The following is a 26,779-nucleotide window of genomic DNA, read 5'->3' as shown; positions in this document are numbered from 1 at the left end:
TTTTTTGAATTGCTTCATTAGTTTTGAAAATATGACTGAAAACGCAAAAAGCGAAATTAACATTAAGGGGTACGAACTTTGGATCGCTCTCCTGACCAAACTATGGGGACCACATTTCCCAGATTGCGGCTACCCCCTATATTTTGAAGGTCAGGAATCCAAATATGTAAAAAAAAATACATGTTTATTCAGAGAAAGTACGTTTTTGTGTCTGATTTCGTAACTTAATTAATAGTTAGCACTAATTAATTAGCATATTTGAGGTCACCCCCGGGAACCATTAAGATTGACACTTAGATCGTGAAAATCCGATCATTAGAACAAAAGTTATTCAGGGTGATATCTTTTTTTTTTTGCTGACTGTACATGTTAATTTATCTACAATTTAAGCAAATAAGTATATTTGGGGTGTGAATTATTTCACTCGATCGCAATTAAAAGTATCACTGAGCTATATATGAGGTTGATTTTATGAGATGTAAACAGGTTGAAATTGAGGTGTAATAATGAGGTTATTTATAGTACAAATCATAACATCATTTTCTACCTCAGGTGTGTTTTTTTACATCTGTCAACAACAAAAACACGCTATTTTTTAGTAAGGGAATTAAGAAGTTAAAAGATGACAAGGGTGCCTAAGACTAAAAATATATTCTAGTTGTAAAATGGTGCAGTATTCTTCGGAAATGAGGCTAAATTTTTTCTAGTATTAACATTCAAAACCCGAGTTTGTTTCACATGTGCTCCGTTTTATCATTGATTATCATAACGACCACATGCTTCTTGTTAAAAAAGCAGTTCAGGAATTTATTTTACAAGTTTTCCCCAAGAAGCCTATACTTTTTAAACATTATGATTTCTTCCAATATTCTTCTGGAAGTTGGCATCGCATTCTCTGTAACTAAGATAAAACCTCTACGGCTCTTCGAAATATATCTTTATGGCAACGACATTCGAAACTTCAATTTTCTTACATGGTGACGCGTTTAATGTTACAAGTTTCAAAATTTGATTCTGTATTTTCTTTTGGTAAAAAATATCTCTGAAGAACATTTGGTACATTTACTGTTGTATAGTGCAAAACGAGGCTTTCCAAATATTTTAGTCACTAGACTTTACCCGCTTAATAATATTCAATCCTGTCATGAACTATTTTGATACTTGTAGTTTGTAGTTAATTCCAATTCAACAATTTGTAATTACACAGTGGAAAAAGGATATCACAATGAAAATAATCATTAAATATGTAATTGACATACCCAGCATTATTCAGAATTCTGTGTCACAAATACCAAATTGAGTAGATCAAAATGATTAGATAATAAAAAGAATGAAGTTTAATAGAAATTAGTTGAACATTTAGAACATTTCCACTCCAATGATGGAGCATATAAGAAAGCGCAGCAAAATGGCTACAATTTCGTCCAAATGGTCAGTGATGAGTCAGTCCAAATGGCTGACTACTCATTAGATTGGCGAGCTCATCGTTTTCTTTTAGTGCTTTTAAATGATTTTATAAACTTCGATGCAATCGTTTGATTATTTCTTTTTTCAATTGAGCTCTATAAAATGCTTAGATGTAAATTATTCTAGAATGTCGTGTGCTAACGAAGTCAAAAGTACATTTTGTTAGCAACTGTTCGTTCCATTCCATTTCGAGTAAGCCAAGCCAGTCAAGAATAAATTCTCTTAAGTAACACAGCCAATAATCTTTCACAAGGATTCTTTCACATAGATTTCAATTCAACCTCTATATATTTACACAAAGACCGACACGAAGCCTTGTAGATCATAAACTAACTTATTATGCATCGAAGTTGTGAGGTACATAAAACAAAAATGCATCACAGTTACAATAAAGTACATAAAAGAACAATAAATCTAAGTTAAGTAATAGAAGTAGGCTAGGAAGAATTATATTTCAACAAATTCGATGCGCTATACGGCTTTGTCTTTAATTAACTTAATGTTAATTGACATTTTAAGTTAAGTAGCGAAAGCCTCAACTTTGATACTCCATATTGCTGATAATAAGGCTACTATACTAGGTCTAATTGGGTATAATATAAAAAAAACACAACTACTTCCACTTAGTAGGAATAACATTTACCATGACGCAATGCTAAATTCTATGCCACTATCCACATAAATCAATTATTAATCAAAAATCGTATATCAATTACTATTCTTTATAATGCAATAAAATCTGGCGAGCAGCTATTTAAGCGATCAAACACTTCGTTTGTTTATTTGTGACTTGAAGTTAGGCTCGCAGAAAATGCCGTTCATGGGTTAAATTTAGTAGGAATAACACAACATGTGACGTAGGCTATAGTATACCCAATTCAGGGACTCTACTGATAATGATTAGCTGGTGCTCACGTCATAGGTCACATGCGTGGGTATTGGTTGTCTTCTTCTTCTTGGAGTGCAGGTACCCAATTGATTAGAAAATTTTGTGATTCTATGCAAATTCATAATATGAAAAAAATTCAAGACACTGACATAAATTCTCTCACAAAAGTCAGATGAGATAAAACTGGTAAAAAGAGAAATGGTAATTTTGAGAATGCGAACATGTTCTGATTTGTAGCAGCTTTGTGTTTGTAAACTTTAGATATAAACAGATTCATTGCTCCATGGAAGCCGTAAGCTAGGCGTATTTTCACAAGAAAGGTCACAACTAGATTAAATTGTTCATTGATATTCAAATACTTAAGTTAAATTTGTTATTTTTTATACCTCCTGATATCTGTTTTCTGAGACAAGATACATATTTGAGTCATGGAGAAAACAGAACCTTTGGTTGAAACAGTTATTGATAAACAATCTTTGAAATCAGGGGAAAACTTTTGGAAGCCTCAATTAAGACGTTTAAAAGAAGAAGTGCATTCCTTAAACTCGCAATCTTTAGAAAAAGATAAAATCATAGAGAGTTTAAAAAGGGAATTAAAAGAAGTAGAAGTTCGCCAAGCAGAGTTAAAACGAGAAAATGTGCAATGCCATCATAAGATTGATAAGCTAGAAAAAAGTTTGAAAGAAAACTCCTCAAAGGTTGGACAGACAGCAGAAGAGCTGATCGCGTCGTCATCTTTGATTGAAAACTTAAAAGAACGAAATAAAAAATTAACTAGTACGAAAATGTTTTTAGAAAAAGAGGTTTCCAAGAATTCTTCCCTGTTTGAAAAAGTAAATGATGAGCTACAAGAATTGAAAAAGAATTTTAGCGATTTGCAAGAAATTCATCAGAGTAAAGTTAAAGAGACGCATGTTGAAATGCAGAATAAAAACAAAGAAATCAAGGAACTATGCATTGCTGTGAGAAAACAAATGCAATTAATTCATAACTTGAAGAGGCAGATAATTCATATAAAAGTAGGAATAGCAAAGGAGTTCACGGAAAAAGAAGTTATGAAGGCTATTGATAAGTGGTAAAACATAACAAACTTATAACTTTAAGGAATGACATGTTAAAAAATTATGTGAATACACTTATGAGTTGAAAATTGGAAATTCGTATTCTTATGATACATCTTAATGTCATACACTTCTAAGTAAAAATTATCTTTCATTCATAAGATATTACATTAATTGGGTTTTTTTCTTGTTTTTTCTTCCTTAATTTCTTTCCTACATAAAAAATTACTGATAGTTATGTCTACTGTAGCGAAGCGTCCTTAATAAGATCTCTAATCATTAATCTAATAATTGACACTTGCAATTAAGTGTCAATTATTGATAAGTGAGGGAGTCTATATGTTACGGTCGTTTATTATTAATACTAACCGCTCAACATTAATGATAGCCAAATAAGCCTGTTAAAGTGATTAATTTAAGCAAAAGTGATAAACATTAACCGGTTATTATTACAAAAGCCAAGGCGCCAGATTGATTTTAAACTGGAAATTTTGTTTAAAAAAACATGTAGAGTTTTGCCAGGGGGTGGCTACGAGTTATACTCTTCAAGTTGGTCCCTTTAAGTAAGTTTTTTTTTTTTTGTACTTTCGCGGGCTGCTGCCTAGAAGTTGCCAAGACTTAGGGAAGGGATTATTCTGAAGCAGATCACGATACAGAAATCTACATTTTTATTCTTTAATTAAGACCAAAATATTCGGTTATTATTAATATTGATCAATTAGGTGTTAATAATAACCGGATTTATTATACTTAACATACATACTAATTTCCCAAATTAAAAGATGCTACATAAATCTGAAGAAAAAAATAGTTTTTGAGTTTTTAATTTAAAACATAGCAACTCAGTTACTTTCCGACAGAAAGTTTTTTTTCTCTAAAACTACAAAATGTAGAGCTAAACTACATCGTAATCGTTCAAAAGAGACATTTTTTTTGTTAACAAATAAAATCTGTAACCATTCATACAGATGTATCTGTAGGGTACAGATTTTTTCGGTTTTGAATATGAACATTTTTGGTATCAGAGCGACAACAAATAATTTGATGAAGTGATAATGACGGTCAAATTATATCGTAGTCAAGGAGTTGGTGTCATACCAGGATGGTCGGAGTGCGAATCCCGCTTCGGAACATCTAAACGATGAAGAAAAAAAAATTACGAGGATTTTTTTCAAACATGACAGTTTTTGATACCTCAAAAGTCACTGTAAAAATCCCTAAAAAATAGAATAATTTAAAAACTGTAATGAAAAAGTTATAAAAGTCTGTTTCCCTATGCAAACCAGAAGGAATACAGCTACTTTCATTTCAAATTTCTCTGCTGCATCCTGATCCATGGAAAATAGCTGCTGGGGAATTATTTTGCTATTGAAAATTTTTGTTAACGTATTTTCACCCTCATCATCATCATAGTTGGCCAGACAGCCCAATGTGAGCCAATGCCTTCCTCTGAAAATTTCTCCATGACGACTTCTGATTCACCCTTGATCTCCAATTCTTTTCATAAAATGCGAGGAAATCAAACTCCACTGAGTTAGCTCATCTCAACCGCGGCCTTCCCCGCTTTCCTGTTCCAGTGGGTCTAAAAAGCAGTATCTTTTTTATTGTATTGTCATCACTCATTTGAATCACGTGGGCCATCCAATTCATTCTATTAATTTTTATGTATTTAATAATATCAGGTTGTTTATAAATCTTGTACAGTTCAAAGTTAAATCTCCTTCTCCAGTTATTGTTTTCATTTACACCACCAAGTATACTCCACAAAATCTTTCTCTCAAATGTTGTGATACAATTTTCCTCCTGTTTTGTCATGGTCCAAGCTGCAGAAGTGTATGTCAAGACTGGCCGGACAAGAGTTTTGTAGATTAAGAACCTTGTTTCTCTAGAAAGAAACCCAGATTTAACCCAGATTTCGTACTTTTACCCTACTACACGGATTATTTCTGGCAACTGAGCCAGAAATTTTCCATAATATAGCAGAATTATTTTTAATACTCTGAAGCTTTGTTTTAATACTTAAAAAAAAGACAAATTTTTTTCCTCTTAAATTAGTTATTCTCTTAGAATTTTTCTAATTGTTTCCCTTTCTTACTCTGTGTATCTCCTTTTTAATTCTATTTTTTTAAATTCTTTAACTAATTTTAACTAAATTGTCTTGTATTTCGCATTCTGGAATAATCGGCAGTGATATTAAATGTATTTTAAATCAATATTTGCTAGTTGAAAGTTTCCGAACACTTTACGGTTTTTAATGTAAATTTCTACATCTAGCTTACAATGAAGCAACCTTTTACTTTTTTCTGTACATACATCAATTGTTACAATTTAGGTCATAAATGACAATCAAAGATGTCCCATTTCTGCAATTGTATATCTAAGTGCTTACATTTTAAATCACAAGCCTTTCGTTATTAAACGTACTTTAACTATTCTTCATACTAGGTCAATGAAATTTAGAACTATCAAGTCCTGAAGCATGTTTAAAAATAGAACTTAAGTCAGTGCTAGTTTTACTAATTACAAATTCTCTTGGCACTATTTTACTCCAGTTCCGGTCAGATCAATGACCGCTATTTACATAGGCTGTTGCTAACCGTGGCCTGCGTGACGTAATACATTTTGCGTGATGTGAAAAAGAGGAAGTGTCTATTGAATTTTCTTTTATTACATGCTACTCCTTTTTTAACTTGTTGCATTTAGATGATCTAAAGTAATTCAAAGAGATTCATTTCTTCATATATTCATGAAATATTCACGGAAAGTTTAATAAATAATTCCAAGAAACTGAAGCGGTAAGATACTACTTGATAAAAAAAACTTCAAAAATATACAAATTGGAAGGAAGATTCTACATGTTTCAAGCGCTCGAGAACAGGGGCTCATTTTTATGACTTGTCAAACGTGAGTGAGAAGAAATAAATGTGTTTATAAGATTTGTTACGTTTGTATTATATATATACAAACGCAACGTTTCCAACAAAAAAATAAACAATAAAAGTGAGGAACAAAGTAAAAGAACCACAGTACCCGAGAGAGAAAAAAAGATGAAAAATAGAACAATAAAAACCTCAGTGGCTGAGAAGCTTTATATTTCTAATTTTTCGTTGGTAACCTTATCGCAAGTTACTTGTTCAAGTTTATTCAAGTCACTTATGTTTCTACTCATTTATGTCTGACAAGTCCTGAAAATGAGCGCCTGTTTTTGAAAGTTTGAAGCAAGTCGACTGTTACTTCGAATTTGTATAATTTTAAAGCGAATGTAATTTTTAATCAAATAATTTTCGTGGAGAATGCTCGCAATAACAATAACTTATTTACTAAATTTAAGAAAGAAAGATTAAGATTCATTTTTGGTGCGTTTGAGGGAAAAAAATTATTGCATTAAATGCTGTCCTCAACGATATGAATTTGAATGTCTGAAGAATTTATTAGTGAGATTTTACTTTTTGTTTTTGAAGATGCGAAGTTCATATGGTAGATACAAACCAAAGTAAGTAATTAATACCTCGGAGAAATTCATATTACAACTTTCTTGACTATTAAAGAGATTTTGCACGACTTTCCTTTGTAAACTCCTCCAACTGCTCACGCGTAAAGTAATCATCGACTGATTGGATATTGCACTGTAACGATACATTTAAACAGAAGATAGAACTTAACCAGTGTGGAAGGCAATTAAATCTACACCATTTTTAGAAAACAACCGAGGCTATTGTGCAGTAACTGAACGTGCTTGACGTGCATTTACGTACTTGAACGTGCGATACGCTAACTGAAAGTGCCAAGTCTCAACAATGTATCCAAAGGATAACTCAGTTCTTCTTTGTAACGGACTTTATAGTATCAAATTACTATTCTTATTAGATAAACAAGTCACTAATCATTATTCTCCTTAAATAAGCAATATCTTTTATATCTGCATGAAATTAATAAAAACTAATATCTATTATTTTAGACTTTGTTTGCTAGAGAGTATTAAAAGCTTTACACTAGAAAAAGGAACACCTCCATTTATTGCTATGCTCACAGTTGGCTTTAAAACGTGGAGATGACGCGCTCGAATCCCACCGCAATTCTACATGTATCTTTGCACTCTGATGATTCTCAATAACAGTTTTAAAAACAGTTGCTGGTTTCAAAGGAGTCATTATTATAAATATGAGTTTAACCCTATAACTGGAAACATTCACAGATTTCATGTGAACTTTCTGAATGAACTTTATAGCATTAAAACAACGATTGCTATAAAGATAATCAAAATAGAAATCGAAACAAAAACTTCGTTTGTTTTTATTAGATCCCAGCTAGAATAAATTTATTTAAGCCTTTTCTAATAATTATTATTTAAAAATTAAGTTGGTTAGCGAAATATACGTTTTAATGAAAACCCACTGCCGGCCAGGTGGCCGAGCGGTTAGCGCGCCTGACTACGAAGCCAGTGGCTGCGGGTTCGAATCCCGCTCTGGGCATGGATGTTTCTTTCTTTGTGTTGTCCTCTGTTGTGTGTGATGTGTGAATGTGGCCCACCCTATGAACGGGTTTGTGGCAGTGTGGTGTGGGTAATGTTGCTCGCCTCCGTGATTTGGTTCACAGGTGCCCACTGGGTAACGTAAAATGAGTAGCAATTCCGGCATCTTCTAAGGCGAAGAAAAAAGTTCAGTGCCTACCATTTGAAGAAAAAAACTGAAAACCCACTATGGATTATATCATTGTTGTTGTTGTTGATGTACGGAATTAAGGGAAAGGGGGCACTCCTCTTGTTTTCCAGTGGCACCACTCTTGTTTTCCAGTGGCACCACTCTTGTTTTCCAGTGGCACCACCTATGGCCCAGAATTCAACTTTTGCCACACACATATATCGCAGCTCGTTTAAAGGGCAGACCCATTCATACATCCACAGATCGTAATTTTTGCCTGAAACAGTGAACGATCAATCTCCAATTCAGTACCACCAGAGGTATGATTTGAAGAAGTATGGAAACACTAGACACGGAAGTCTTGATTTGACCCGACAGATTTAACCATTTACTCCTCCGGGAGTCTTAGGCCGGCGGGGATCGAACTCACGGCCTCTTGGACATGGGCTCAATAACATACCAACCTGGATATCCCGGCCCCCATTACAGCATTGATAAATTTAAATATGGGCAGTTAAAAGAACTTCAGTTTTCATTTGTTATACATTTTGATATGATGCAAATGGTTAACTTACTTGCACATTTCACCGAAGAGTTTACAATAATCTTTACATACTCCTTCCCCTTGTTGTAGTACTTGATCTGCACTTAGTTTCACATCCATGTATTTCCAATCATAACTGAAAATAAATAATGAATTTTAATGGATCAAAATAAAATATAAATCGTTAAACGTAGAAGAATTTCATAAAAGTTGCAATGTAGCTAAGGGTTCCTCAAATTTAAATAAAAAAATGTGTCAAAATAACTCCGAAACAAATTATATTCGATTTAAATCCCATATAATCAAAATTGAAACAGCATGTATGCATTTTTGAACAAAATACATGTGGAATACAAATCCACGAAGCAACCATCCCAATCACGTGACATCAAGGACACTTACATTTACATTAATCTTACTTGTACACCTTGTAGATGGAATCAGTTGGAATGTCTGGCTCGAGTAGGACGCCAACAGAAGATGTAGCTTATTTTTGCTTTATTTAAAACCCTCTCTTCACCCCCTTTATTCCACATACATATAGAAGGACAGAAACGTGAGAGAGATGTTCGTTGACGTAGGATTTAAACCAAGGATCTCCATCGTTTAAAAGTCTTTAAGATATAGAGAAATAAGCAAAAAGCGAAATTAAAATTATTAGTCTCTTGACTATATTGGGGTCAAAGTTTCCGAATTTCAACCCTTTGTAACATTGCATTTGGAAATTAATATCTAATAATTTCTCATTGCGATTACCACTATACAAAACTTCCTAACTCTCCTTGGACTGTACAACTATAGTGGTTAAAGCATCCAACTATGATCCCGGAGAAATTCTGCCGGCAGCCTCGGGCACTTTTGAAATGGTGCATTTACTCAAAAATGAGAACAAATTTAAATACAGTTACAGATTTGAATACAAAGAGATTTAAAATTCGAATGTTATTTGTTTTGGAGTTATTTTAGTACATTTTTGTACAATTTCAAGAAACCCTTTTTTACCGTGTGTGCATATTTTGAAGTCAAAATTCAAATCAGATTGCCAAAGCAAACTATTAATACTTTAAAAGATTTCAACATGTAGGAAAATATTACTAGTTTGCTTTGTTGCTAGTTGCAAAATACGACTTCAATGTTTCTTAAACATTTGTTTAGGCGAATACTTCTATATAATTCTTTTTCTTCCCTAAATTAATAACTGCAAATATTAATAAAGCAGTATTTGTATGCCAAATTGAAAAATTCTTTAAAGTAGGAGGTTCTGCCCTCAACTTGCTCTGTTAACACAGATACCTCTCATTCTCCTTTGCTTATTGTTCTTTTAAAAAACAATATTTTTAAAACAAAGATCCTTTTATTAATGAAATATATATTTATTATAATTTTGTGCCAGAACATTTGTTAGTATATTAATCGTAACAAAATGAAATAGTTTTTTTGGATTTGAAAAATATTCACTCCGTTGTATTTTTACGAACTGCAGAGCAGCTCGCATAATACTTTTAACACAAGTTTAACAGTTAACAATTATTAAATCCATTCGTTAAATTTTTCTCCATCGCACTTCCTGTACATTTTTCGACACTCCTTTCTAATTTCATCATCAATTGGTTGCATTAATTTGCTGTTGCACAGCAAATTGATGTAACAGCAATTTCTAAAATGTGACGAAAAACAGCGATAGTCTCTCTTACATGTTTTTGATGTAAAGAGAGAAATAGCCCCTTTTAAGAGATTTCATTATATTAAATAAAATCTCGTAAATATAATTCCTATCAAAAGTTTATTTAGTTTAAACAGCTTAATACAGACATTTCGATAGTAACCATATACTGGTGTATCTATAAATATTTTATTATAATATATTTCCATTTATTGATGTTTTTCCAAGTTCTAAAAAATATTAGCTATTCTTCAAAATTTTAAATAATAGTTGTTAAATAATGATTGATGATGATTGATTACTGATTCTATTTGACAATAAAGTTGTCATTGATCGGTAAAAAATAAGTGTATGGCTTTATAAGTAGCGAACTCAAAATAAATTCGTTTTTTAGAAGGATAACTCAAAGTGTCGCAATAGAATAAACACCATAAAAGTTTACCTCATTATAAGATTGTATATCTCTTTGTGTTGATAAAAATTTAGATGTAAATCTTTCACTTGTGCTAATTTAACACATTCCCTTACAAATAAAAAATGTGTTATCTACCTTAAAGGAAATTTCATTCTAATTACAATGAAGTATAAATTCAAGATGTAGATTCATAATTGTGTTTCTATTTCATCCTACTTGTAACGTATCATCATCGGCGCAACCACTTAGGTGGGCCTTGGCCCTCTTCCAAGCAGTTCTCCGTGTATTCTCTATTACCCCAGAACTTACCAGATCAATACCTTAATGATTTTGAAATTCATATTGGTTTATGGTGCCCAAACTTCGAAGTTTTAGATGGCCTCTAACTCTGCTGCCAGTTGGTATAGGTTTTGGTTGGTTGGTGTCGTATCCTCTATTGAATCATATTTCATGGTGTGCTTGAATAGTTTTTGTTATTTCTATGGCATTAAAAGAATACAAATCCTCTTCTGTGGGGTAGTTTAAGAGGTGAAGGCCTGCAGCGACTGCAGGGCAGTTAAAAACATGATATGGTGTCAGTTCCACATTAAGGCAGTTGCCACAGTTTTGATATTTTCTAGTCTTATCGGTATAGGTTTTAGTGTTAGTATTAGTATTGGTTTATGGAGTCCTCGAAGTTTTAGATGACCTCTAACTCTGCTGCCAATTGGCTTAAGGTAGAATAGGTCTAATGTGTTTAGCTAGTCGTTTCAAATATGCCCTACAAATATCATTCTGTTTAAATTCATAAATGTCATTACAACAAAATTCTCATGAGTTTTGTTAAATTTCATATTTGCTTTTCAGAAATTGCCCTCTTTGGCAAAGCAGAAAATAGTCTGAAAGATTTTTTTTGCAGATCTTCGTGACGTATACAGTTAAAGAAATGTTATTGTAAAGAAATGATTGTACTCACGTAATGTTATTAGAAATCCACCTAAAAAAGGCTCGCACTTTGAGAAGCTCAGTTTCTGCCGCAGCAGACAAGTAATTCACCAGATTTCGAAGGGAAGATTTTGCTGATTCTGGTGCCTGTAAATGCAAAATAGTAGTTTCGATTCCTTTTTAATAAGGTCAGATTACAATATTTTTCCATATTGCTTTGTTTAATTTATCAGAATTTAGTTGTAAAAGATTAAATACAACATGGTGATTGTTGCATAAATGTAAGAAACAAGTATTGTAGCTCAAGACACTCAGCACATTTTTATTTTTTTGCTCCGAAGGTAGTGATTTACAACTTAAAGACAGCCTTTAAAAACATATACATTTTTCGCTGCAATATTTCACCCAACACGAGTGTATTTATAATTGAAATTTGCCATCCATTTAAAATAAACATTTTATACTGTTTTAAAGTAAAATACCTTGTAGTACCTTTCACTGAGAAAAAAATATGGTCAAAACTACCAGAATATGAAAACTACCAGAATAGAAAAACTTACCGTATTTCTGGCTCTATATCATATATGGCAGTACTTTTACTTTCGTTACTTGTACCGCCGGAACAAGTAAAAAGTACGTACTTTTACTTGTACTTCGTTACTTTTTAAATTTAGTACTTTTACTTGTACTTTCGTTACTTTTTTAGGGAAAAAGTACAAGTATTTGTAACGGTAATGTTGAATAAAATCGTTACTTTTCCTTAAACTTGGTAAGCTTTCTAAAAAAAAAAATTATTTAAAAAAAATGCTTATGTTTTTTGAATATATAAAATTAATGTGCAATATACATGCATTCACAGCTAACTTCGTGTTTAAATACCTTGACCTTTTAAGATTGTCATTCATGAAAGGGAAAATACGGCTCTTTTGATCTTTTTTTAACTGCAAATATCATTGTGAGTGGACTGTGTTCTCCAGAATATTCATCTTCTGAAAATTGCCTGTGATAAAGGATGACATGAATAGCAAAAGTTTTGAATACCAGTGGTTATCGTCTCAAGGGGGGTTGGAATGAACAAGTGCCCATATGAATACTGTTATCACCACATGGGATGAAATTTTTTTTAGTCTAAATAGTTTTGTCTAAATAACAAATGAACTGTATCTTTGATGTCTTATTGACGCAAAGATGATTTTTTTTTGGTTTTTGCTACTCCTCCAAAAAGTAAGCATAAAGAAGAAAAGAAAAAAAACGTTTCTCTTTTTATTCGCGGAGACCTGGACTAATGTGCATAATTTCTCTTTTCGAGTTTAATTAATTCTAATGGGTTATGAAATACACCGAAGATTTATCTAAACTATTAGTGAATTTATCATTTTTCTCGTTTTCTTGAGAAACAGGAAAACTACTCAATAACCACAAAGGGGTAAGTGACAACAAAAACATATTATAACATGTGATATACAGGACAAAAAGCTACTACAGCTACAGCTACAACTACATTCAAAAGACGTAGATATCTCTTTTTTTTAACAATATCTTTTTACAGTTGCGGTTACAATTTAATTTACAATAAACGCTGCCATCTATCGGTGGTTCAACATGTATTTCTACACATAGATTGAGAATCCTTATTTATGAAACTTTGCTTTAAGAAGACTTCCTCTTTTTTGAAAAAAGTAAGTAATATTTTAATATCTAATTAATCTCTATTTATAAAATAACATTTAATATTAATTTGAATAATTTTTCATTCATTTAAATATGTTAATTAAGAATTTTGTTAACATTGTGTGCGCATTGGATGCTTTTTTAAATAATTTAAATAACTAATTTCATATTACTATTACCAAAAATTTTGGCACAAGTTTTACATTTTTTAATTTTAAAGTAATTAATTATAAAAACAATGCTTTATTTAATGGAAATGTAGTATGCATTAAAAAAAATCTAAAATATTATAATTTTTTTTATTTTGCAACAAAATATTTTTTTTTGAATTATATTAAACGTAACATATATACTATTACGTAAACGTATTAGTTATTCATATCATAAAATTTTAAAATCAAACTTTTGTTCATAATTTTTGATTATGAGTGGATTTGGTATTGCACATCGTTATTACAAATCCGAAAGTTGCCATTATGAAATATTTTAAAATAAAAAAAAATTTATATTTAAAAACAAAATATCATTTGTAGTTTATTGGATTTATAGGGGTTTCCTGTGTATGAATGTATTTTTTTTAAATTTATTTTCTAATATAAGTTATTATGTTTATCAAATTTGTCGAACAAGGCAATTTATTTATAAAATAAAGTTTCCGAAAATAAAAACTAAATGTTAAAAAAATTCTATAGTTCTAAAATTAACATAAATCTAAGCTCCTTATTTGATACCAGAAGCACCATCTATGAAAATTTAGTGTGTGTTATGAATCCGAAGAGCTCGGATGGGAGAAATGAGTTATGTGAATAAAGTATTGTGACTAATAATTACAGTCCATTTTCTGAGTTTTGAGAACTTTTATTTTATCGAGAATTTATGTGAACTGAGCTATCGTCAGGCCCATTGTTGGTCCTGTCTATCAGAGCTATCAGTAGTGAAATTAGTGGATAATGTACCTAATAAAAGGTACGTGATTTATTATTTAGTTATTGAAGTTCAATATGTTTAAAAGTGCTAAAAAAGAGGACTATGTTCGGCTTGCTGTCGAGCTTAATGTAGACATTTCTAATATGAAAACTATTGTTGATCTAATTACAGCAATTCAGAGTTGTGATACGTATAAAAATGACATTGAGTTAGTTGAAGAGTTAGCAAATAACATAATCGAAGAAAGAAAAAGTTATGAAATCCGATTAATTGAAAAATTAAAAGCTGAAAGAGTGAAATCGGAACTTGAGCTCGCTAAATTGTGAATCGAATCTAAAAGTGAACTACCTGTAGATAGTGTGAAAAAAGAAAGTGTAGAATCTTTAGACTCTCTCATTAAAAGTGTGAGGACTTTAACTCTTAAAATCCCTAATAGACCAGAAGGATGGTGCTATTTCTTTTCGTCATTTGAAAGAGCTTTTATTTCAAAAAATGTTCCTGAGAAACTTAAGGCTGAAATTCTTCTAAATCTGTTGAGGGAAAAAGCCACAAATATAATTACATACATTAAAGATGACGAATTAGGAGATTATTCTAAAGTTAAAACTGTAGTTTTGAGAGAATTCGAGCCATCCCCCAAAATCTGTTTAGAGAATTTTAGGAAAGCGGAAAAAATGACTAGTGAAAAACGTACGTGCAATTCGCGTCTAGATTAATAACGAATTGAGAATATTATTTAAAGTTAAAAAATGTAACTGACTTCGAAACTTTGAAGCAATTAATAGTATCTGATAAAATTAATCAAACACTTGATAGAGAGGTTATGTGCTTTATAAATTTAAGATGAAAGTTCTTGGTTTAAACCTGTAGAATTAGCTAGGGAGATAGAATTATTTTATAATTCTAGGGGAAACCCCGTAGTTGATAATGCTAGAATGAGTTATAAAAATAACTCGAAAACTATGTCAAAAGCGTTTCTAACGGATGTAAAAAATACTAAATGTATTTTATGTGATGAAATTCATCCTTTGTATAAATGTACTATTTATAAAAACATGTTCGTAAATCATAGAGTTGAGTTCGTTAAATCAAAATATTTATGCTTTAACTGTTTAAATAATCATAACGTAAGAGAGTGTAGAAACAAAATCTTTTGTAGTATTTGCAGAAAAAGGCATCGTATTTCTCTTCACTTTCCGCGAGAGCAAAAAATAAATAGTTTGGAATCAAATGAATAATGAAAACATTCAATCGTCCTTGAATTCTTCGGCACCAATTTTCCAAATGCCTGTGTATTACGAGACGCCTGTCGTATGTGGGTGGGGAAAATATATTTTCTTCTACTACAATGGGAAAAGAATTAACAACAATCTTACTCAGCACTTTTATTTGTTTAATTAAAGATGAATCAAATAATGAAGTTCGAAGATTATTAGACGTGGGAGCGAATTCTAATTTTATGAGTAAAAGGTTAGCAGATTCTCTTAATTTAAATTGGTCAAGTTCAAATATAACTGTATCGAGAATAAATAATATGTTTCTGAGCATAAAATCGAAAGTTAATGCTGCTATTTTAAATAGATATAAGAGTTTTGATTTAAACTTAAATTTTGTAGTAATTCCTAAAATTACAGAACTTACACCAGTTAATCCTCTTAATGTAAATATTCTATCGCTAAATAATATTTATTCCGAGTCCTATTGATTTGTTGTAAGGAGCAGAACACTTTTATGAAATCTTAAAATCGGGTCAAATTTTCCTTCAGGATCCAAATTTGAAATTGCAAAATAGCGTTTTCGGGTATATTGTCAGCATATATGGCAGTACTTTTACTTTCGTTACTTGTACCGCCGGAACAAGTAAAAAGTACGTACTTTTACTTGTACTTCGTTACTTTTTAAATTTAGTACTTTTACTTGTACTTTCGTTACTTTTTTAGGGAAAAAGTACAAGTATTTGTAACGGAAATGTCGAATAAAATCGTTACTTTTTCTAAAACTCGGTAAGCTTTCTAAAAAAAAAAAAAATTATTAAAAAAAATGCTTATGTTTCTTTATTTTATAAAACTAATGTGCAATATATATGCATTCACAGCTAACTTCGTGTTTAAATACCTTGACCTTTTAAAATTGTCATTCCTGAAAGGGAAAAGACGGCGCTTTCGATCTTTTTTGGACTGCAACTATCATTGTGAGTGGACTGTGTTCTCCAGAATTGTGTTTCCAGAATATTCATCTTCTGAAAATTGCCTGTGATAAAGGATGAGATGAATAGCAAAAGTTTTGAATACCAGTGGTTATCGTCTCAAGGGGGGTTGGAATGAACAAATGCCCATATGAATACTGCAGGGACTAATATAGGGAATAACTAATATAGGGAATTTATATCTATGGAATACTGTTATCACCGCATGGGATGGAATGCTTTTTTTCCTCTTAGAAAATAGTTTTGTCTAAATAACAAATGAACTGTATCTTTGATGTCTTATTGACACAAAGATGATTTTTTTTAGTTTTTGCTACTCCTCCAAAAAGTAACCATAAAGAAGAAAAGAAAAAAAACTTTCTCTTTTTATTCGCGGAAACCTATACTAATGTGCATAGTTTCTCTTTTCGAGTTTAATTAATTCCAATGGGTTATGAAATACACCTAAGATTTATCTAAACTATTAGTGAATTTATCATTTTTCTCGTTTTCTTGAGAAACAGGAAAACTACTCAATAACCACAAAGGAGTAAGTAACAACAAAAATATATTATAACATGTGATATACAGGACAAAAAGCTACATTCAAAAGGCGTAGATATCTCTCTTTTTAACAATATCTTTTTACAGTTGCGGTTACAATTTAATTTACAATAAACGCTGCCATCTATCGGTGGTTCAACAAGTATTTCTACACATAGATTGAGAATCCTTATTTATGAAACTTTGCTTTAAGAGGGCTCAGTAGCCCCCACCCCCCCCAAGCTCTTGGGCGCATTCTTGGGTAAATTCTAAATCCCCCCCCAAACTATTCGTTTTACTTAGTGTAAAAATCCCCCCCCCCCAAGCTTTAAGTGGCGCATCGTGCGCCCACCTTCCCCCCTGATGGGGGCCCCTGAGAAGACTTCATCTTTTTTGAAAAAAGTAAGTAATATTTTAATATCTAATTATTCTCTATTTATAAAATAACATTTAATATTAATTTGAATCATTTTTCATTCATTTAAATATGCTAATTAAAATTTTTGTTAACATTGTGTGCGCATTGGATGCTTTTTTAAATAATTTAAATAACTAATTTCATATTACTATTGCAAAAAATTTTGCACAAGTTTTACATTTTTTAACGTTAATGTAATTAATTATAAAAGAAATGCTTTATTTAATGGAAATGTAGTATGCATTAAAAAAATCTAAAATATTATAATTTTTTTTATTTTGCAACAAAATATTTTTTTTGAATTATATTAAACGTAACATATATACTATTACGTAAACGTATTAGTTATTCATATCATAAAATTTTAAAATCAAACTTTTGTTCATAATTTTTGATTATGAGTGGATTTAGTCTTGCACATCGTTATTACAAATCCGAAAATTGCCATTATGAAATATTTTAAAATAAAAAAAAAAATTATATTTAAAAACAAAATATAATTTTTAGTTTATTGGATTTATAGGGGTTTCCTGTATATGAATGTATTTTTTTAAAATTTATTTTCTAGCATAAGTTATAATGTTTATCAAATTTGTCGAACAAGGTAATTTATTTATAAAATAAAGTTTCCGAAAATAAAAACAAAATGTTAAAAAAAAAATTCTATAGTTCTAAAATTAACATAAATCTAAGCTCCTTGTTGAGGCCAGAAGCACCATCTATGAAATTTTAGTGTGTGTTATGAATCCGAAGAGCTCGGATGGGAGAAATGAGTTATGTGAATAAAGTATTGTGACTAATAATTACAGTCCATTTTCTGAGTTTTGAGAACTTTTATTTTATCGAGAATTTATGTAAACTGAGCTATCGTCAGAGCCATTGTTGGTCCTGTCTATCAGAGCTATCAGTAGTGAAATTAGTGGATAATATACCTAATAAAAGGTACGTGATTTATTATTTAGTTATTGAAGTTCAATATGTTTAAAAGTGCTAAAAAAGAGGACTATGTTCGGCTTGCTGTCGAGCTTAATGTAGACATTTCTAATATGAAAACTATTGTTGATCTAATTACAGCATTTTAGAGTTGTGATACGTATAAAAATAACATTGAGTTAGTTGAAGAGTTAGCAAATAACATAATCGAAGGAAGAAAAAGTGATGAAATCCGATTAATTGAAAAATTAAAAGCTGAAAGAGTGAAATCGGAACTTGAGCTCGCTAAATTGTGAATCGAATCTAAAAGTGAACTACCTGTTGATAGTGTGAAAAACGAAAGTGTAGAATCTTTAGACTCTCTCATTAAAAGTGTGAGGACTTTAACTCATAAAATCCCTAATAGACCAGAAGGACGGGGATATTTCTTTTCGTCATTAGAAAGAGCTTTTATTTCAAAAAATGTCCCTGAGAAATTTATGGCTGAAATTCTTCTAAATCTGTTATGGGAAAAAGCCACAAATATAATTACATACATTAAAGATGACGAATTAGGAGATTATTCTAAAGTTAAAACTATAGTTTTGAGAGAATTCGAGCCATCCCCCCCTCCAAAAAAAAATCTGTTTAGAGAATTTTAGGAAAGCGTAAAAAATGACGAGTGAAACGTACGTGCAATTCGCGTCTAGATTAATAACGAGTTGGGAATATTATTTAAAGTTAAAAAATGTAACTGACTTCGAAACTTTAAAGCAATTAATAGTATCTGATAAAATTAATCAAACACTTGATAGAGAGGTTATGTGCTTTATAAATTTAAGAAGCAAGTTCTTGGTTTAAACCTGTAGAATTAGCTAGGGAGATTGATTTATTTTATACTTCTAGGGGAAAACCCGTAGTTGATAATGCTACAATGAGTTATAAAAATAACTCGAAAACTATGTCAAAAGCGTTTCTAACGGATGTAAAAAATACTAAATGTATTTTATATGATGAAATTCATCCTTTGTATAAATGTACTATTTATAAAAATATGTTCGTAAGTGATAGAGTTGAGTTCGTTAAATCAAAATATTTATGCTTTAACTGTTTAAATAATCATAACGTAAGTGAGTGTAGAAACAAAATCTTTTGTAGTATTTGCAGAAAAAGGCATCATATTTCTCTTCACTTTCCGCGAGAGCAAAAAATAAATAGTTTGGAATCAAATGAATAATGAAAATAGGAACATTCAATCGTCCTTGAATTCTTCGGCACCAATTTTCCAAATGCCTGTGTATTACGAGACGCTTGTATGTGAGGGTGGGGAAAATATATTTTCTTCTACTACAATGGGAAAAGAATTAACAATCTTACTCAGCACTTTTATTTGTTTAATTAAAGATGAATCAAATAAGTGTTTTGAAGTTCGAAGATTATTAGACGTGGGAGCGAATTCTAATTTTATGAATAAAAAGGTTAGCAGATTCTCTTAATTTAAATAGGTCTCAAATATAACTGTATCGGGAATAAATAATATGTTTCTGAGCATAAAATCGAAAGTTAATGCTACTATTTTAAATAGAGATACGAGTTTTGATTTAAACTTAAATTTTGTATTAATTCCTAAAATTACAGAACTTAACCAGCTAATCCTCTTAATGTAAATATTCTATCACTAAATAATATTTATTCCGAGTCCTATTGATTTGTTGTAAGGAGCAGAACACTTTTGTGAAATCTTAAAATCGGGTCACATTTTCCTTCAGGGTACAAAATTTAAGATTGCAAAATAGCGTTTTCGGGTATATTGTCAATGGGAGTCTTCCGACCAAAAACGAAAATAAAATATATTGTGGGCTCGTTACAGATAATTTTGAGTTAGAAAAAACATTAAAAACTTTTTGGGAAATAGAAAATGTAGAGAGAGAGAGTCTAAAATTTCTAAAACTAAAAAAGCTGAAATTTGTGAAGAGCATTTTCTTGAAAATTATTCAAGAACAGAGAGTGGAAAATATGTTGTTAAAATGCCCTTTAGAGAAGATCCGTCGTGTCTGGGTGAATCTAAGAAAAAATCTTGTGTTTGTAAAAGTAAAAGTAGTGTGAATTCGTTATGGAATCGCCTTGCTAGAGAACCTCAATTTTGTGAACTTCACAAAGCATTTATGCTAGAGTATTTAAATATGGGTCATATGGAGGAAGTACAAGAGTCTGAAGAACCAGATGTGCAGCATTATATTCCTCGTCATTGGGTGTTTAGACCTGAATCCAAAAGTACCCCTTGAGATTTGTGTTTAACGCAAGTGCATTAACTTCTACTGGAACATCATTAAATTGTTTACAGTACAACAGAGGTATAATTCAGGATGATTTATTGTGCATCATGCTTAGGTTTAGAAAACATCAATTTGCCTTTGTTGCTGACATCAAAAAGACTCCTTTTTATATGTAAACAGATAATTTTGATTTCTGGTTTGGCTTCTGGGTATTTTAAATGTTCACTATTGAAGGAGCTTTGTAACATCCGAATGAGATTTTATTCCGCAATAATATGATTTCTACCATTTTTATCTTTTTTTTATTTAAATAAATTAACAAATATTTATTTTGAATTAGCAAATATAAATTTTTATTTAAATAAAAAAAAAGACTCTCTTTAAATTAATATAAACTAGGGTATAGTTAATAAGACTAGGGAAGGAATAAAGAACTGTCGTTTCCGTAAAATTTGGTCTTCGTTTCTCATTAATCAAAATTATTGAGGTTTATTAATTATAATTGTGTACTATAAGTCGCACCAACGATATTTTAAAGTTAGAGGGACTTGCTTGTTTTTAAATATTTAATCAGTTCATTTCTTTTCTTTGAAGCACTTTTCAAATTTTAGATTCAATAATTTTAATCTTTCTGATTAGCATTGATGGGGAAGATGAACCTTGTAAAAAAGCAATGGATTTGGGATGAAGGTATTGTACTAGCCTCCATACTCAACCGATATTGCGCTATAGGATTTCCACCTTACTTTACTTTATTCCATATAGAATAGAAAATATGGGAGATGTCCAATATGTCATCTCAAGAAATTTTGTTTTAAAATAAATTGATTTTTATCAAACTGGCATTGAAAATTTATGCACTAGAATTGAAAAAGATTTTTAAATAACATGAGTGTAACACTGACTGAAGATGAAACTTATTAAATTTTTTTTTGTTGAAATTTATCGTTAAAAAAAAGAAAGATATTTTTTCCAAGTTCCTCTAACGAAAAACAAAACAAATGTATCAAAAGTAGAAATTAAAAAAAATTTATTCGACTTCAATTTATAAAGAATACAGTTGTATTATGCTTAGAAAAAAAATACCATTTAAAAGAAATTAAGCATTTAAAATCGACACATTCTTTTAAATAAAGTTATTACTTTCCCTTCTGGTTTATTGTGACAGATAATAATTCTTTCTATTTATCCAATCAAGCTCAAATACATTTTATTTAACTTGTAGTGGATGGCAATTGATGTTAATAGATCTTTTCCAAATATAAGTTCATTATTTCATTTTAAATAATTAATTTTTAGTATTTATGGTGAATTTTTTTGGATTGTCAATAATTTTATTTTCTGATGAATTTGTTTGAGTTTCTTTTCTAAATAAATTGGTTCTTTGTATTTCATGTTTTTTCTTGAACTTCTATACAAAACCTTCGGGGTACTTATGGTGTTACTTTAGACAATTGCCCCCCCCTCAATAGAAAAGGTTTTGTTTTATGGCTACCGGGGCCGGTACCCCCTGAAGACGTCGGCTTCGGTGGTCATATTTTTATTTCCTTCGTTTCCTTTATTGCTACAAGTTATTTTCATTCATTTTTGAGTTTTATGCATATATTTAATACATTTTAAATAAAAAATGTTGGATTTTGTTATTACGTTTTTCAATTTTCTTTTTGAACTCACTAATAATACATTTTTGTCTTAATACATTTTTTACTAAATACATTTTTACCTAGTACATTTTTTACTAAAATTATGTTTATGCCCGACCTTGTCAAACAACGCCCAGTCAGATCTCTTAGAACTTCAGAACTGTTTGTGCTATTGAAAACTATTATAATTACTATTTTAACTCTTGAAAGCTCGAAGGTATTAGTTTAGCCGCTGATACTAAAATTCGTTTACAAATTTTAATTTTTCCGTTGGGCAGAAATGTTCGGAAAATGATTTTCTCGCACGACTTCAGCATTAGCCATTGTTACAAATAAAACTAGCTCAAAGATCACAAAGCTCTCTGAAACCCCGTGTTTGCTTTGCTTATGTTTGTGCTTTTAAAACGCGTTTCTATAGAGTAAAACAATTTTAAATCAATGGTAATTTAAATAAATAAGAATAATAAACTAAAAATTTAAATCAATAGATAAAATTTCTTTTTCGTGCAATTCCATAAAAAGTTTGATATTAAAATTATATTTGATTTTAAATTATATTATACGATTATATTATAAAATTATATTATAATATTCTTCCGAATTTAAAAATAAATTAATGTCCATAACTTTCAAAATTAAAAATAATTAAATAAATAACAACAATTTTGCAAAAACATTAAAGAACATAAGAATATTATTCAATAAAATTTTAGGTTACTTTGAATTTTCGATTTCCCAGAAATGTACTTTTAAATCGTTACTTTTTTGGTTTAGTACTTGTACTTTTACTTGTACTTTTTACTCGTTACTTTTTAAAATAAGAACTTTTTACTTTTTACTCGTTACTTTTTTTAAAAATACTTGTACTTTTACTCGTTACTTTTTAAAAGTAACGTTGCCATATATGATTGTCAGTGGGAGTCTTCCGACCAAAAACGAAAATAAAATATATCGTGGGCTCGTTACAGATAATTTTGAGCTAGAAAAAACATTAAAAACTTTTTGGGATATAGAAAATGTAGAGAGAGAGAGAGTCTAAAATTTCTAAAACTAAAGAAGCTGAAATTTGTGAAGAGCATTTTCTTGAAAATTATTCAAGAACTGGGAGTGGAAAATATGTTGTTTAAATGCCCTTTTGAGAAGATCCGTCGTGTCTGGGTGAATCTAAGAAAAAAGCTGTAAAGTGTTTGAATTCGTTATGGAATCGCCTTGCTAGAGAACCTTAATTTTGTGAACTTCACAAAGCATTTATGCTCGAGTCTTTAAATATGGGTCATATGGAGGAAGTACAAGAGTCTGAAGAACCAGATGTGCAGTATTATATTCCTTATCATTGTGTGTTTAGACCTGAATCCAAAAGCACCCCTTTGAGAGTTGTGCAATTTTAAATCAATGGTAATTTAAATAAATAAGAATAATAAAGTAAAAATTTAAATCAATAGATAAAATTTCTTTTTTGTGCAATTCCATAAAAAGTTTGATATTAAAATTATATTTGTTTTTAAAATTGTATTAAACGATTATATTATAAAATTATATTATAATATTTTTCCGAATTTAAAAATAAAATTAATGCGCATAACTTTCAAAATTAAAAATAATTAAATAAATAACAACAATTTTGCAAAAACGTTAAAGAACATAATAATATTATTCAATAAAATTTTAGGTTACTTTGAATTTTCGATTTCCCAGAAATGTACTTTTAAATCGTTACTTTTTTGGTTTAGTACTTGTACTTTTACTTGTACTTTTTACTCGTTACTTTTTAAAATAAGAACTTTTTACTTTTTACTCGTTACTTTTTTTAAAAATACTTGTACTTTTACTCGTTACTTTTTAAAAGTAACGTTGCCATATATGCTCTATATGGGAACACCAAATAATTCGGTAGCTTTCAACGAAGTGTTTTGGTTATAATTTTGGTAAGATTAACAATGAAGTATGGTTTTACAATAATCGATAAATTTTGGTAAGCGTGGTAAAACTTGATAATTTTATCATAATACCTCTGACTCATCTCTGATCAAATCTCTTACTCATTGTTTAAATCTTAATATCTTTATATTATGTAAATTCTGCAATTATTCGTGTAAGTTTAGGCAGTCAAAACAATCTCTAATTTTATTTACAGAAAATTAAACTAGATTTATTATAGTGTTGTTTAACTATTTTTAAATTTGAAATTAACAATTTTATACACTGTTACAAATCAGATCTTGCAACGACTTTAGGTTGAAATTTAAAGTGAACCCAAACTTTTAATTTTCATTTCGATGGAACAAAGTTTGATTTATCGACGTTAGTTTCCCCTATATTCAATGAAGCTATAGCTCTTTGGTACCCATTGTTTGTCATAGAATAAAGTATTAAAACATTGTATTAAATCCAGATTATAGGTTTTAGCATAATAAAGCAGGTTTAAATAGATTGTATGCATTGTGGCCTAGGGAAGTATACTTCCTACTAAATTTATAATACTGTTTTCCCCCTTAGTTGTGCGAAAATTAGCCGACTTCTGAAACAAAAAACAAATTCAGGGCTTTGTTTACATTTTTGTTTATTGTTGAGTCAAGAAAAGAAGTAAATACTCGGCAGTTTCTTTTAGTTATGCGTTCATTCATTTGATCATTTCTAATGGAGTTTGTTCGTAGTTATAAACACATATTTTATAAACTCTGGCATTTTATGGTTTAAAGTTCATGCAAATTCTTTACTGTAGGTAAAATTTTAGAATTAAATCAAATATAAAGTAATCTTAATCCCAAAAATAGTTTAACTTAAAATCAATTGAAAAAATTGCCCTAAAAAGTTTGAAATATACGTTAAAAATTTGGATTATAAAAATCAAAAGGAAACACTTACATGAGTGTTTTTACAATAATCTAAGATATAATCATACTGATCTAATTTTGTTGAAATTTAATACATTCTTAATTTGGATTCGTACTTGTATCGCTTAATTATTTTAGATGTAACTCTATCATTTCTTAAAACCTTCTAGTAAGGAAGGCGCAACGTACATTTTTGCTTTAAAACTGCGTAAATTAGAGTAAAATTTGAAAGTACATTGAACCTGTACGTTATAACTTTATTTTTAAATTTAAAAATGAATATCTTATTCTATATTTATTCGTGTGGTTAAATTATTGAAGACTTTTACTGCATTCGATTTTTAAATTCTTCTTATGTCCTGAAATTCGCAGAGCTAAAGGAAACTATTGTCCGTTAAATCTGTCTTTAGCTTTTAAAATTACAACTATAGAGTTCAGAAATATTTCCTAATTTGATAAGTGAAAAAACAGTTAAAATTTTTCCTGAAACATTTTCTTTTTGGGAAAAAATACATAATTTAATCTTATACATTGAGATCAATAATTTCTTTTTTTTTAAAAAAAAACCATTGCCTATACGAATTAAGGAAAAGCCATGGATAAAATAGAGAAAAACAGTGTAATTTGCAACATATAATGTAAGCTTTAAATGTCTCTAGATTTATGATTATTGGATATAATTACAATATAATTTTATTAGATATAGTTATAATTAGATATATTTTAGTGAGATTTATGATTATGTTAGAAATAAGACTTAGTATAATTAATCAATAGTTACATTTCTCGCTTGATAATTCGAAACTATCGAGGACAAGTTCTAAGTAACTTATGCTTCATTGAGGAATTTCACTACTTGAACAGTTTCTTACTAATTTACTAATCTACAATAACACCTTAACAAACTTTAATTTATTGACTCAGGAGTTATAAGATTTCAATAGCTTAACATAAACTGTGCGTAAGAGGTTTTTAAAAAGTTCTTTTTAATTTATAAAACTGCAATTTTTTACAGATAAAAAGAATAATAAAATTTTCAATATAGAATATATAGACAACTACAAATGATTAGTAAAAGATTTATTATCTTGTCCAGCTCAAATCTCTCGTTGAAATTAAATTGATTTGGGGTTTTGAACTTAACCCCTTCCTTCTCGCTCCCGTGAGAGGTTTCGCCTCTGTTTCTCGCTCCCGTGAAATTTCCGGGCTAGAGTTTTCAGTAGTAACGCGCAAATAAGAATAAAATAATTCATTTCTTTCGCCCAGAAAACATTTTATTTCTCATTTTACACACCAGATGGCAGTGCCAGGATATTGTTAAGGTAATTGTAGATAGTTAGTTTATTTTAAACTAGATGTCAGCACTAATCAAGTGCGTGCATTTGGCAAAATAGGCACTTTTATGACCGTTTCCTTGAAAATTGACCGATCGTCAAGAAGTTAAGAAAGAATAGTGATTTATAGAGAAAATAATTTTAAGAGTAAAATGCTTTATAGTCAAATTCTTGTGACGGATATCAAAATTTGCAAAATTTTGTGTTTATCATAGTGTGTTATCATAGTAAATCATAGTGTTTAAATTACTGAAACTTAAACAGTATAAGAGGAAAATTAAACAGTGTTCCATGAAAATTAATTTTTTTAAAAAACTTAAGAACCTGACGTGAAAGAGGAAAATTGTTTTCAGATTTTATACCAGCATAAACAACTAGATTAGAGAAGGCGAACACCATACCGGATATCTATACACTGTAACGCATTGTGGAT

The 26,779-nt window shown here is 30.0% G+C and overlaps 1 protein-coding gene across 1 annotated transcript in view; it reads right to left on the bottom strand.

Annotated features, from left to right (window-relative positions):
* The window catches only part of LOC107453715 (kyphoscoliosis peptidase), an 80,305-nt gene that overhangs the window by 14,012 nt on the left and 39,514 nt on the right, over positions 1 to 26,779 (bottom strand). The window contains exons 4-5 of the mRNA XM_043041874.3: positions 11,635 to 11,750; positions 8,633 to 8,737 (exon numbers count right to left, since the gene is read on the bottom strand). Of these exons, the coding sequence (XP_042897808.2) occupies positions 8,633 to 8,737; positions 11,635 to 11,750 (221 nt within the window). The remainder of the gene's footprint in view (positions 1 to 8,632; positions 8,738 to 11,634; positions 11,751 to 26,779) is intronic.

The sequence above is a fragment of the Parasteatoda tepidariorum genome, chromosome 4, assembly GCF_982258835.1.
Source record: "Parasteatoda tepidariorum strain Cologne lab strain chromosome 4, Ptep-v5.0, whole genome shotgun sequence".
Classification (NCBI taxonomy): domain Eukaryota; kingdom Metazoa; phylum Arthropoda; class Arachnida; order Araneae; family Theridiidae; genus Parasteatoda; species Parasteatoda tepidariorum.
This window is presented reverse-complemented; position numbering and strand designations above follow the sequence as displayed.